Genomic DNA, 15,353 nt, shown 5'->3' with positions numbered 1-15,353 from the left:
GGAGGGCCTGCGCCTGGCTGGGGCGGCCGCGGGTGACCCGCGCGGGCGGGCCTGGGGAAAGGTGCCTCTCCTGGCAGGGCACCTGGGAGCAGCCTTGGCTCTCCTTGCCTGCAGAAGCGTCTAAGGGCCTGGAAAAGCACAAATACCTCCGGAGAAATGTCAAGCTAGTTCCAAACAACCAGCAGCTTGATTTTTTTTTTTTTTTTTTCCCTTAACAAAAAACTACAGTATCAGCTTTTGGATCAGAAAGTATGCTTGCTGTCTTTTGTGTTTGCTCCATCTTCCAAAGGACTGTATGGCACTGCATAAGTAACCGGACTTTTTCTGTTCTCTGTAGAGCCACTATCTAATCACAGGATGCACCTTATGAAAGCAAGCAGCGGAAGAGGAGGACCATTGTGCAGCATAAACAACTGGGAACACGACTCCACTTGCATCTGAATGCAAGAGACACATATATACACTATATCATAATATCCCTCTGGCTGTATCACAAGTATTACCGTTCAGGTTTTTACCTGTATCATGTTTTCTGTGTTCTAAACAGTGCCTTAAAGGTCACGTAAGACAGCTTGACTGTGCTTTTGTAACTAGCGCCTAAAGGTTTGTTATGCAGAAATGAAAGTACGTACTGTTTGAATAAAATCAACTGAAAGGACAGACTGCAGAGTGACTGAGAACAAAATCCAGCTCCTATATAGACTGAAATTGTAACTCGGACCTTTTCCCTCAATACATGAAGGTTAATCAGCTGTTTTGCTTTCAAGAAGTTAATCATGAAGGTTTGATGCTGTTTGGTTTTCTCTTACGCCTTTCTCTATTCCACAGTGTGCATGAGATTCTAGCTTCAGCAGTTACTGTGCCTTCTGAAACGTGCCAGTGAAACAGCAGTAGCAGCCTACTGTCCTCACTGATTTAGATTAAACAGATTCCAATTTCCTTGCTATAAGCAGTGAAGGAGCGAGCTTACAAGAACAGCCACCTTGGGTAGCCAGCAGGTTACATGTGGAATACCCTCTTCCATATCCCTTCCATGGATGACTGTAAATAGACAGCAATAGGTAAGTAACAGGCTTCAACTTCCATGTGCCCCATCAAGATTCTCTCTGTCTCGCTACAGGGAGACTTTCAAAGTGGTGTTAAATCAAAGAGCCTCCTGTATTTTCAGGAGAAAGAAAAGGAAGCCAAGTACATGGAGTAGGCTTTTTACCTGATCAGCTTTTGGGGAAGACAGTCTTCAACTATGGATGAAAAGGGTTGAGTTTTCTTGAGTATTTTTCCCTTGTGAATAACAGTTTCTAATTCTGAGGAGTATAGTTCATTTTTACTGGGGTTTTTTTTCAGGAATAAATAAAATAACTAGATCTCAGAGACTTTGAAGTGTAGAGTGTTTCAGTGTCTTCTAACACATTAAATGAGAACAGGTTACCATCAGGTTAAGTAGGATTTGGGATGCAAAAGTGAGCATATGCTTTCTTCCCCTTAAATTTTCTTCCACTGTTAAAGACAATTCTTCTACTGACAGTGGCTTTCTTTATCTATCAGACCTATGCTTTAAGAACTGAGATGCCTTTACCTGCCAGCATTTATGATCTTGGCTGCTGGTACCTATGAAATAAGTCAGTGGTTTCAGAGTTGACTCACAGTGCAGAAGAGCACTGAACGGTGACTGCATCTGCACAAAGAGAAAAATGGGGTTTCCAGTTTTTCAAATGAAGCTATTAAAAAGACAAGCTCATTACTTCCCACCCCCCCCAACATTTCACTAGGGAATTCTCAAGGGAACAATCTGTTAGGGAAGTGCTGAATGTTGTTCCATTTCTCTTTTGGTAAGGAAGACAGGCGAGAATAAGTCTTAATAGCCTTTAGAAAGTTACATGAAATTTCAAGGTATCTTCTAGTAATCTGGTTTTCTCCTTCAGCCAGATCTGGCCTACAAGCTTTTACTTATCTTGGAAAACTTAAAGCTAACAAAGTGCAGGCTTGTGATGCATTGGGCTCAAGCTATTCCGTACACTCCCCCTCCTGGAGCATGCAAATATGTTTATTGAGGCAAACTTCACTTATACCTAATAGAGCAAAGCTAGTCAGGTAGAAAGACTGCTGGAGTAACTGATCAATTAACTGTCATCAAGTCTGTGGGATTATGGCATTAAAATTGCTTTAGCATTTCATAGGTCTTTAGAAAGCCAATCAGATTTAACAGCTTTATAAACACGTATTTCAGAAGATGAATTTTACTGTTCAAAAAAGGTTAAATGAACCACCATATCTGCAAAACTTTCAGTAGCAGTATTAAAACTGTTTAAAAACATAGTTCTGGAAAGCCAATTTTTTAAGGTGTGTGTTGTTTGTTTTTTTTTAAGAAAAATACAGACTACAAAAACAACAGAAGACAAAGGTATTTGAAATTTTTATCTGATAGTTTGAACAAGCAGAACTCTGCAAGAAAATAATTCTAAAGACTGAAAAATATATTAATTACAAGACTTGTTAATGTCTTTACTGTTACAAAAATTGTCTAGGCTCTTATACAAATCTATAGCCAGAAGGGAACATTTATAAAAAAAATAAATAGGCACCCTAGGTAAGTTAAAACAAGTTATCACATATTAGTTAGCAACTATTACGTACATACATACATGGAGTGCAGAGTCAAATACAAAAACAATGGTGCCTTGATTAGCTGTCTGTTTACTATAATTAAATACCTGGTAAACATGGGTCACATAGAAGGTTGTCTGGTAAGATTGTTTCAAGCCAAGCAAGGAGACTGAAGGGTATCTAAATTACTGCAGTGACTTTAAAAAATAACTACCAGTTGTGCTTACTGGAAGCCAAATTCATTGGTATCAGTAATAGGCATTCATATTGCTCATTGTACAGAAGTATGAACGTTACTATGCATGTTTAAAAATAAGTGTTCTAACATCATTCACAGTTGTTGCTGTGCTATTCATACATAAAAATACTGTCATTTCAAATACAAGATTTTTGCAAAACACTTTACAAATTATACATTATTTACAGAATCCAATAATTTTGTTTTTACACAAGTATTAGATGGCAATTTTACTTAACTGGCTATGTATATTCTGTAACATTGCTAGATGAACTAGAAAAGTTTAATTTACAGGTTCTGAAATCTCTCTCAAAAGTATTACAGTTAGGAATTTTCCAAGTTCTTATATTTTCAGGGTTCTTTTTCTGTATTCAACTGATTTTCTTACAAAAGGGTAATTAATTCTTGTAAGTTGCTGTTTACCAGCAGCCATACCTAAACATGCATAATTATTTGCAGTACAAATTCTAGATTTCATTTTTTTTCCAAGTGCTACAACAAATTTTGATCAAGAAAGTAGAAATAAGATTAATCTGAGATACCTGGTTTGTTGCATATATCATGTTCCAGTTCTACTGTAAGTTACATGTAGTTTAAAAAAACCACAAACCAACACTTGACCTTGACACAGAATAACCAAAACTACTGTTTAAATGGCTACCTTAGATAATTGTGCTAAACAATTGCCAATGTTTGGTTGAAGTGCTAAAACTCACATAAGGTTTATAAACATAAAAAAGCCTTTCTGACTAACAGTGCAAGTATAAGCAAGTGTTTATTATGCATATTTAACCTTGCATTATTTTCATAACTACAAGGCATTGATGTTTAGATGGAATCAGCAGCACCCCAACTTAGCATTTTAATATGAATAATGGGAAAATTTAGCCTTTTTGGATTGTGTCAGGCTTTGCTGACATCAATTCCAAATTATACATGGTTCAACGTTACAATAAGCCTGAAACAGAACTCCTAAGACCCTGCCTCTGATACTGCAAGATGCAGTGGGGTCATTTCAAACACTCGGGGCTGCCATCAGGGCGAAATTCTGTTGGCCCTTCTTTCCACCACAGCCCTTACTGGGCCACATGCTGCTAGACAGTTCTGTGCACTGATTTAACTAACCAAATAGAAGTCAAATAAATCCTCCTCTTTGTTACTGAAATAAGTCACATTAACAAAAGACGTGGTAAATGCCAGAGCTGCCAAAACTGCAGGGCAGAGTGCCAGAGCAGAGAAAGGAAAGGAACCTCTTCTTTTTGTGCCACTGCAGCCTGAATGGCTGCAGGTTCAGTCAGCCTGATCTGCTAATAGAGGGTAAGACTGCTCCCAAGAGGAAAAAACATCAGTAAAATCCAATGTCTGATCCCCATTAAACTTTGCTCAAAACATCAAGCTGAAAAAAGACAGGAAGTTCAATAAATAGCAGCATTGACTTTGCATGCAATTGTAGAATAAATCAGAACTAAGCAGTAAATATATCTAAAACCTTACAAAACTAATATTTCATAGTTGCAAAACTGTATTTTAAAATCAGCATCCTATTCTGCTATGTCAGTTTGTAGCTTATATGGCTAAATTTAATTTTAATAAAGTATATAGCTTATAGGGTGAACAAATCTGATAAACGTGTTTAAAAGTGTACACTAACATTGAGCAGGTATATTAATAGGGCAGTCTATTACTGCATTTTATTTGAATTCCCTTTGAAAAATCTTACTTTAACTCTTGCAAACCAGAACCGTTTTTAAAGAATTATTATTATTAAGGCTTTTCAATAAAAAAGTTAGAAATTCTCTGGGTAAACTTGTATTAAAGACACTTGAAGGTTTGTGAAAGCACAGACTCTGAGAAGTCAGTTGAAAAAAACAATGTCACCTCCTGCTACCTATCAGGACAAATACTGCTTATTATAACTACATTTACTGCATTATATATGGTAATATGTTTATCCCTTTAGTCTAAGTATATAGTGACCACAGTCTGAAGGAACACTTTTTAAACTGCAACTAGTTAAATCTTCTTAGAAAATTAGTAACATCTTGTTGATCCCACTGCTGTAAGATGCATACACCCACAGGGACCATTTTTAATATAAACTGTAGAAGACGAGCGGAGTAACAGAGGTAAGCGTTAAGGCAACTAGAGTTACAAGTCGAAGAACCAGAAGTTTAGCACCTCTTCTCCTCTGTTCACCTCTATTTGCATTTAAACAGTCATAACTCCTAAGTACAGCCAACTGGGTACCTAGTTATCACACACACGGAGACTGAAGGTTTGTGCCCATTTACAGACTACATGAAATGCAAAAGTCAGATTCAGATTTTATTTTTTTTTAAGAATCTATCTACTGTAGTGTATGCCTTCTACATTTGCCTCGTACCTTTGCTCGGGTGTGGGGTGCCTGGGCTCAAGAGTAGCATGGTATGTAGCATTCAGTTCTCCAGCTGATGGAGGATGCTTTTCTTTGTGAAAGCTTCCACTATCTGTAAAATACAGCTTGGGCCTCTGATGATATTTCATCCTGTATGTGTCAGTCATACAGCTATCTACTGAAAAATAAGTTGTTAAGGATACACTATCATTGCCATCCACATAGCCAGCACTCAGTCCCGTATGACGAGATCCTTTCTTTAGAAAGTTTTCAGACACAGTCCAAAAGTCATTAACTGATAAGCGAGGTGGAGAATCCGGTTTATGAACAAACAGTTCATTCCCTTGAAACGGCTCTTTAAGCCTTTGTTCGTTTGTAAATACACTTGCTTCTGATGCAGATTTTAAAGGTGTACCTGTTTGCCTTAATGGATTATTTTGCAACACTTCTGTCGATTTTACATCAGCTGCAGAGTTATTTTCTGATCCTGGAAAAGCATTCAGAGCATATTTCTTCCGTGGTAAAGGGGGAGGAAGATTCTGGTACACTGCTTCAGGCACCCAAAGAGCATCTGCCCTTCGGAGTGGGTGCCCGGCATGCTCACCGGGAGGGGGAAGCACCATAGGCCTTTCTGACAGGTTCTGTGGCACACAAGGTGACAACCCCACCTTGGGACCAAACGTTCTTGTGTGATGAGACTGTGGCTGGGAAGAGGAGTGAAAGTCATTGTTGATCAGCTTCTTTCCACAGGCATTTTCTGTATAGGGGTGGGATACATCATCACCACAATATACTGACACATTCATCTTCTCAAACTTGTCTGGATTAAGCCACTCTGAAGAATTCTGTTCATTTGCCTTGTTCCTACTTTCTGACTTACCAATGTCTTTAAGAACTGGCTGCAGAGCTGATGACTGGAGAACTTTCCTAGTGGTCTCAGGCATTTCAGCCCTAAAATACAAAACCACACAGGATGTAAGTATCCATAAATACATAAGAAAAAGCTCAAATAACCCAAGGATTCTTTTCAAAGACAGCTTTGGCAACACCGCTTAAATATTTAACCTGACTAGAGAATTGGGATCTGCTTAACATACAGCCATTTGATTAAAAGTTATATTAAATCACTCCAAGCTGTCTTTCATTTGAATATGTAGAGTGCCCCAAAAAATCTCTGCAAGAGATTAAAAATCTGTAAGGTAAGATAAATTCCTTTAACATTCAGGACTGTGTCAAACATGACCTTTGTTCTCTTCTAAGCATCCCGGTGACTCTGTCCGATACATTCACTTTTCAAATTAGGTGTTATTTTTGGGTGCTAAATTTGTATTTAGATTTTTGATTTTTAGGAGGCACCGAGCACTTACAGTTCAAATTAGAAACAACAGGCATATAGCAGCAGCTTCTAAACAGAAGTTACCTTTTCCTCCCCTACCAGCCAACATTTCCAAACTTCATGGGGTTATTGCACTAACCACAAATTGGTTAATCACTGCCTGTCGTAGTATATAAATTCCAAACACAAAGCTACTAAAACAGTTTGCTCTGGCAAGATGGTTTAAAACAATGTAAGCTATTTGATTCCACTGACAGCATCAAAATTAAAATAAAGATCTAGAGCATTTAGCCCTAACAATTATATAAAATACAAAAGGTATCATCTGTCAAAAATATTCAATACCTTAACTTTTTCACACTTAGTATTGATTACTATCATATAACAGAATTCAGTATTTCTTAAACTATTACACAGTAAATTAATGCCAGTATTAGTTACCTCTTTACTGGAGGACTGGGCACCTGCAAATGTAGTTCTGTAGGGAAATTAACATGAGGTCTGTAGTTAACTTCTGAATTCATCTGGTCTTTCCTTAAGTCTGGGGGTAGAAAAAAAATATTTCAAAATAAGCAGAAATACAGTCTAATTCCTTCTTTGTAACCCCTTGGGGATTACAAAACCAAACAAAACACAACAGGACAATTAATTCTTTTCAAGATTTGATATTGATCAAAATAACCATTTTGAAGACAATCTGTCACAGAAGGTCAGATCTTATATTCATCCAAAATAAGCTGGAGGAAATGTTCTTTTTTTTGTTGTTGTTCTAATGTTACCAGAAAGTAGGTAATTACCACAATTTTGAAGTCCTATAGACATGCTTTCATGACCATCTAACATTTCATCTAATTAAAAGGACATTTTCAAAAGCAACTTTTTATAAAAGCATGTTTATTCAAATACCCGGAGTCATTTAAATTATAAAAAACCCTCTATTTATCATTTCTGAAATTTTACATCATGTAATAATAATTAAATGGAATGAATACTGTAGGGACTGAGGATGTTCTGGTTTTTTTGTTCTTGTTTGTTGGTTGGTTGGTTTGGGTTTTTTTTAAAGAAATGCTTTATACATTTTTTGAAACAGATTTAAAAACTTACAGCAAACTGTACAGTTCGTAGAGATGCTGAGCAGAGAGCACCCTCAGTCATGTGCCCTGAACACACAACATGAGAGTGCCTGGGCCAGCACTACTACACTCACATTCTAGAAGCTCCTTTTATTCGCGGGCAAAGGCAAAGAACCATTCTCTAAAAATACACCATTTCTGAACAACGCAGCTCCTAGTTAACAGTTAATAAAGGGAGCATTGAAGTATCCATGTCAATGTCACATAGAATAAAACGCTCTCTTGGCAAGTGACAAGCAACGGTCTATTTTTTTCAGAGACAGACATTAGAAGTCTTCCTAATGCAATGATTGGCCCGTTGTAATCAGTCACCTGCTCTGAAGCCATTCAAAGGAAGTCTTACTGTATGTATAGACTAGATTCATATAACTACTATGCCTATTTTGGAAAAAACAGGAATTGAATTCAAAACCGGCAGCATATATTGCCTGATTTCTAGTAGAATAATCTTGTGTTCAGTAGACAGTACTAACTTAGACAATTTCCAGTGGGATAACATAGGCTGTTCCATACTTCCATCAACAAAAGCTACAAAAATTTTGTATCTATTCTTAAATGATGTAAACTTACCAAGATAAGTATTTTTTTACTCACTTATTTCCCCAAGTTTAAACAAAATCTTGGAACTTTCGACTCATGAACATACAAATCAAAAAACCAACAACAGAAAAGAACTCAACTAAAAACTGGGTGATGCTGTTGGGTGATACCTGTTTTGAGGGTCCATATCTGCCCTGTCTTTAATTGATGAAAGACTAAAGACACTAAAACTTTGACAAAAAACACAGATTGTAGAGGCTAAAATGGCATACAGCACAAGAGACAAAGCCCCCATAGGGCTTTCCTTCGAGCCTCGAAATGAGGGAGGGGAGAAAAAAAAAAAAAAAAAAGAAATCTTGCTCTCCCAGCATGATAAAACAATACCACAACCTCAGAAAGAATACTTATGGGAAAACATTGTTACTGAATGAGCCCCTGTGACACTGGCAAGGGACAAGTAATTAACCCAAAAGAAAGTTCAAAACTGCTCCAGTGGGCCATGACATCAGAGCTGAGGTAATATTTCAAACAGAAAGCATTTCATTCTGCTACAGATTTTGATGAACAGTAGATTGCTTTACTGAAAAAACCAGCACAGGCTCTGACACATTATTTCCTGTGAATATTTCCAATTCAGTATTTCATCTCAGTCCCAACATCAAGATGCAGTCCTAGGAATGAATTAGTTAAATGATTTGCTAGATTAACAGTGTCTGAAGCTAGTGTTTTTAACTTTCAGACTTTGCATATATTGACTTTTATACAAGAGCACATCTACTTAAAAATCACAAATGAATCACCCACACAACTGCTCTCTAACTCCCCAAACCGCCTGATCTGCAAATTACAGTTTTTAATTTTTTTATTTTAACTCCAAGCTGAACTCCTAAGGAATTTAACATGTTCAGCCCTTCCGAGAGGCAGTATCACAAATTGCTCGGGAGGTGGCAGCAAAGGTTAATAAGCTGTTTCCTTGGCGTGACCACAGCACACATTCGGCCAAAGCTGTTCAGCAATACCAGGTGGTGTGCCTTCAGAATTCCAGCTAACTTAAAAATAGATGTGTTATTTTCTCTTCTGCTGACAGGATATCCATGCATGGTTAAAACCAGACGCAGACTCGATTGGGAATTTTGGCTCTACGTTCTTTGCCAACCTAAATATGGGACACACAGGCACTGTGCTCAGCTGGAGACTGACATCCTTATCAATGGGTCATAAGAAGCTTACCAATACATGAAATGGAACTGTTTTCTTATGTACAAACCAGTCTGCTTTTAAGATTTATGAACATCTATTTTCACATCTGAATAGCCAAGCCAGATTTACAAAAGATTAACAGCCATTCTGTAGCCAACAGGTAGGACAGATGAGTTCTCCTCCAATATCTCCATTTACACATACAGGACATTTGCAAAAATTTGCAAAGCCCAATATCTGGGGACAAAAAAAAAAAGAAAAAAAAAAAAATCCCACAGAAACCCGCACATTAAATTCCGTTTCCTTCTAATGTGTTTTAGCTGCATGTTTCCTGTACTTTCGATTACCTGATTTCTTTGATTTTTTAATTTTTTATTTTTTTTTTTACATTGCCAATAAAAACCCAAGGTGTAATACTTTTTGTAACAAGTACTGTGGCAAATTCCTCTCTCTGTACCCAGACATTTTTCTGTATTCAGCTGAAATGACAGATGAACTTACTGGAAGCTTTGGAATAGACCCATTCAAGAAGGTAAACACGTTATAACTTGTCCAAAATAGAATATTATTTTTAAAAAACAGTGACTGTCTTCAGAAAAAAATCTTTATATTAAAGAAACTGTCCTTTTGGAACACCATTCAGTTGCAAAACACTTCTTATATATTCCTTAGTGGATTTTTTTTTTTTTCCATGGCTTTAAACATCTGGAAAAAATGAAAATAAAGTTCCACTGTTGTTTTTTTGGGGGTGTAGTTTAAGCGTGTGAGAGTTTAAGCGAATTCTGAAGTGAAGCAACAGTTGACAGAGAACACCAACTGTTAGCCTCCCTTTAGTCTTATTTGCCCGTCTTAAGAAGTTTATCAGGTCTTTGTTTTAAAACCCAATCCTGAACCTTTGCATCATCTATTTTAAATTGCAAACTTCTTATATTAATGAAGTGAATTACAAATGTGAGAGTGCTTTCCATTTCAATCTTCATGGGCTGCTTGATTACATTTAGAAATCTTGAAAGTTTAAGGTTTGGTTTGGGGTTTTTTTGAAACCAAAATCTTTAATGTATCATTTAAAGACACTCCAGAAAAGCATTTATTTGTTTCTCTTTCATGTTAGGTAAATTAAGTAGCTGCATGCTTTAATTCACTACTCAGTTCTTCAAACACAACAGTCTTTGACACTGACTGCACCATAAAGGTAACAAATGGATTTTCTGAAGTATAGTTGCATATTTAAAATTATTACTATAAATGTGTCATTTTCCTAAGAAGATGAGTTTTCCTTTTCAGAATTATAGTTTGTTTGTGGGGTTTTCTGAAGTGACAAATAATCAAAGGCAATTTGCATTCTTCTTTACATAGTCACTAGAGCTTCAGAATGCTTCTAGATTGGAGTTATCTCATGCTACTGAACTGATTAATTATTAATGGAAAAACCTCTGGATTTGTAATATTACAAACACTGCTTTGCATTTATTTTCAAAGGGAAGCAATTATTAATTTAAGGCATTGATTCCAAGTATATTGTTTTTGCAGATCACTGAATGGGCAGCTTCTAATACCACATCTTAAATAGGAGGCCATCAAGCACTTGGCCAATTTTAATCACAGTGCTTACTCTACTGACAGGTTAGTTCAAGAATGAAGAGCTCTGAGCTTTGAGGGTGGGGTATGAGGAGAGGAATCTAGAAAACAGGGCTTCTAGGGTTTTTTTTTCTTAACCCTCCCAACAGTAATGCCTTTTATTGAAATTGTCAAGAGTGGCAATTTCATGAAGACATCTGTGCTTTAGGAACGGGGGAGGGTTATCATAAAAGCCACTAAAACTCCTTTATGATTGAAAACTACTATCAGTAGCTAGCACATGGACAGCTCTGAAAATCCATCAGAAAAATTCTATAGCCCTTTCTAACTGCCAAGAATTACAGTCATCTTTCTTCAACTTGAAGAATGTGAGGTGGGAAATTCTGCCCTCACACTGTTCATGTCAGATGTTCTTTATAAAAACAAAAAAAATAGCCTCCACAGTTCATCAAGTTCCAACTTCATAAACACTAACTCAGTAATATAAATTAAGGATGCTATATCTCCTTACTTAACATTCACGTTTTCCTGCCAAAATTTGATCACACAAATTAGGGATTGGCCTTGTGGCACATTTGCTTCAGCACTACAGTTATCTACTGCTTACTACCAATGAAAGAAGCAGCCATTTGATCTGCATAACCACTCTGTGATCCAATGTTACTATCTTTATAATGCTCTAACAATAAGTTTATTTTTGTAAGTCAGGGACAGAATTCCTCAACTGTTGAACAGTAGCCTTATTCAGCTCCCATTAAAAATGAGGAACTGGTAAAGCACAGTTACACAAATGGTGGGCATAATTAGAAGTCCCACATTATTTCCATAAGAAGTTTTCCACACAAAAAAACACCCAGAGATATTTTTTCCAAGTTGCCATGAGAGACTAACAAAGATTTCTTACATTCCATTCCTCTCTCAGAAAGGACTGGGCATTTCTTTCTTAAAGTACTATTTTCTAGGAGTCCATTTGGTATTTACATACCAATTCACGTCTTGTTCATAAAATTCAGAAATACAATGTAAGGTCATACAACTGATACCTGTAAATGACTGCTATTGTCCTTGATAAAGGCATCCTGACACGCTTTTTAGACCACCAAAAAAACAAGTCTAAATAAATCTTTAATGCCAGATACATATGAAATTATCAAATTCTTCAGGTATCTTTTCAGTCCATTAATCGCTTCCACTAGAAGTATTATTTTCCAAAACATGCACACATGTGGGAACTTCACATTTCATTTAGAATATACACATTTTTGCTATGAAATTAATAAAAAGTTAGTTACTGAATTTGAATAACTGAATAGATGGGATCTTATCCTCAGCGTTTTATGGTAACTCTTAAGGATCACCTGGAATCACTACACTTTTTTTAAAGTAAATGTACGATGCATGTTGAAAGCTTTAAGTATATTTAAGCACAGTACATGGTTCTCTCCAGAGAATAGTCATTACTAGGCTCAAGCACTGTTTGAACCCACCTGTTTTTCATTCCAACAGAATCCTTTATATATTTTTCACTGGTGGTTTGTGGGTTTTTTTGCTATCTGAGTGTCATGTTTTGTTTTGTTGTTTGTTTTTTTTTTTTTCCTCACTGGTATGACAAGTATAGTATAATACAATAGTATAATACAGAGCTAAAGCAGAATAAATGTCGTGCAAAAACAGATCTTTGCATTCCATGCAACATCAATTTGGGGCTTTTTTTGTTGTTGTTAAAATAAACAAACACCAAACTAGTTCTCTTTCTACAACCAAAAAATAAATTGGAATAATGACAGAAAAGATAAAAGTGGTATGGAAACACACACACACACCCAATTTAAGTCTCAAAAGAAACTATGCTATACATTATTTGAAAAGAAGTATGATATCTATAAAAATCAAACATTTCCTGGGGAAGTGGCCTAATATTTATTGCGCCTCTTTGTACAAGCACCATTCCATTGTTCCAGCAACAGCAGATAATGATTTTGGCTGGTCTCATGCTGCCAAGGCATTTATCAACTTTGTAAAAACCCAACAGACATATTAGTATGTAAAAGGAAGTAGATTTCCTTATTACAAGTGTTTCTTCCTGATATTGCTTCATATCTTGAAGGAAAACAAATGGTATCACAGTCCACCCAGACGTTTTTAAAAAAAGTCTTCCTTAGTAGCCACCAAGAAAGCTCATGGAAATGCTTTTGGGGAAAACACAGGGAGTGAACAAAATTAGCATGGCTTTTCTTTTTTTCTTTTTTTTTTGGCAGGGGGGAGTTACAGGGAAGGAACATGCACACTTGCTAAAAGAACCCCTAAGCTGAGAAATATGTTCTCAAAGCAGAATATAAGCAACAGAAATGGAGATTTATATTTAATCATTTCCATTGCATTAAAAAGAAAGCACTGATTAAGGCCAGTGAAAATGAATTACACTGGATATTTTATGCCAGCAGAGAGTCATCCAAAAAACCCCAACCCCTCTATATTTGGAAACCTATATATCATGGCAGATAGCTAGGAATCCATTGACACTGTACATCTGCTCTACAAGAAAACCAAGAAACTGAATAAATGAAGGTGCTTTGTGGAAAAGAATGCTTTAAATGCCGCTGAAAAAAATCAATACTGTTATTGAACTGCTGCTCCATCACATTTCCATCAAAATGTACTGAGAAGGGATATGAACACACTTTCTATCTTCATCCATCAGTCTAAAACACTGAAAAGGTTAAACTCATGAACAAGAACAAAATTTGGAATTCACTGTGGAGAAAAAAAACAAACCCACAAAACAGATTTCTTTTGTCATTTTAAAAAGAGAGAGTACACAGGCTATGATCAGTTAGCAAGAGAGCTCTCTACCAAAAAAAAAAAGTAAATCAAAATAACCTAACATCATGGCCAAAACAGCCACAAATTCAATGTCAATTTTCTTCCAATCCACCTAAATACAGCCAACCTGATACAGAAATTGTCTAACTTTGACATATTTGGTTATGGCTTTTTTAAAAAAAAAAAAAAAAAAGCAATGATAAATTGTATATACATTTTTCAGTTTTATGAAATATCATATTAACTTTTGCAGCAACATTACAAAATACAAAAGGCTGATCAGAAATCTGTCCATCTCTGTGTGATATTAGTAAGTTCGTATTAAAATTTTGGTACATCTAAATTATTTTTAGAAAACTTCTTATTCTTTATGCAATTTAAAGTTCTTACCATAAAAGTTTCTGTTCTGCTGGGATACTGAACGTAACACGTTGTCAGCTTTTTTGGTAGACAAGTTTTGTTCACTGTAAGAGAAGCATACATATAATTTGAAGGCTTAAACTACTGATGTATGATCACAAACTTTATTGCCTTGAGTCCATACAAGTGTAAAAGCTTTGCCTGTGTAAAACTGATTCTTGTTACCATCACTGTCACATTTTTTACTAACATGCACATTTACAGAAGATACATAAGACAGTAGGGGTAGCCCTTTAATACTTTTAACACTGCTCCCACATATGACAGGCTGTGCTGATGCAGAGAAATTTAGGATGACCTGAATCCTTTAATACAGAGAGACAGTGAGGCTGGTGTTCCCAGTTTGTTCTGGAGACTGGATGCCCACTCATCCCAGCCTTACTCTGGAGTGCAACAGCAGGATGCCTAATATGCAGCACAGAAAAAGCAAATTTTCTTGATCTTAGTATCACTTCAGTCTGCTTAATAAAGGCAGCTGGTTCCCAAAGTTATCAACAACAGAAAAATTATGTCACCTTTCTTGTTGTAAACTAAAGAATTTAATAAAAATTTTTAAAAGTGCTTATTAACAGATCACCAAGAAAGCATGACAGTTTTGAATACTTGTTTGCTGTAGTGATTTTCAAATGGAACTGATATCACTGGTCACCTAATGCAATTTATTTGTAGGTTTCACCTAAAATTGCCACTTCAGTGCAGCAAAAGAATACTACCCATGTGGTACTATATGGTTTCTAATTTATCATCAGTATCGCCCATGTCTGAAACAAATACATTTTTCAGTGTTTATAGTTTACACCCTGAATATTTTGAAGTTAAACATACAGCAGCATTTGACTATGACAAGCTTAAGTTTTCTAAAAATTCAAAAATCTCATCAGTATCAATATCTTAATTACGTGTAAGTTTTGGCCAGTTTTAGTAATTTTATGCTTTTCAGCAAAGATTTCTTTCAAACAGGTCAATCAATTATCAAATGATCAACACACATATATATATATGAGGTATCCTAGAAAACAGAATTTCAGAACAATTACTAGTAACAGTATATAAGATTCACCTACCGCCCTTCCCTTGTCAGGGCCCTGTCTATACAACTGTTACAGA

The 15,353-nt window shown here is 36.1% G+C and overlaps 1 protein-coding gene across 3 annotated transcripts in view; it reads right to left on the bottom strand.

Moving 5' to 3' along the window:
• Positions 1-283: 283 nt before the first annotated feature.
• USP53 (ubiquitin specific peptidase 53) overlaps positions 284-15,353 on the bottom strand; it is a 30,480-nt gene continuing 15,410 nt past the window's right edge. Inside the window, exons 13-16 of one of the 3 annotated variants that reach the window (XM_035889646.1) lie at positions 14,217-14,290; positions 6,994-7,093; positions 6,097-6,167; positions 284-5,973 (exon numbers count right to left, since the gene is read on the bottom strand). In XM_035889646.1, coding sequence (XP_035745539.1) covers positions 5,186-5,973; positions 6,097-6,167; positions 6,994-7,093; positions 14,217-14,290 — 1,033 coding nt within the window. In that variant the 3' untranslated portion in view covers positions 284-5,185. Of the gene's footprint in view, positions 6,168-6,993; positions 7,094-14,216; positions 14,291-15,353 lie in introns of all 3 variants that reach the window. The other 2 variants (XM_035889645.1, XM_009634003.2) reach the window with 2 other exon arrangements.

This window comes from Egretta garzetta, unplaced genomic scaffold, assembly GCF_000687185.1.
Source record: "Egretta garzetta isolate BGI_Z169 unplaced genomic scaffold, ASM68718v1 scaffold342, whole genome shotgun sequence".
Classification (NCBI taxonomy): Eukaryota; Metazoa; Chordata; class Aves; order Pelecaniformes; family Ardeidae; genus Egretta; species Egretta garzetta.
Note: the sequence above shows the minus strand (reverse complement) of the source record. Positions and strands in the feature narration are given on the sequence as shown.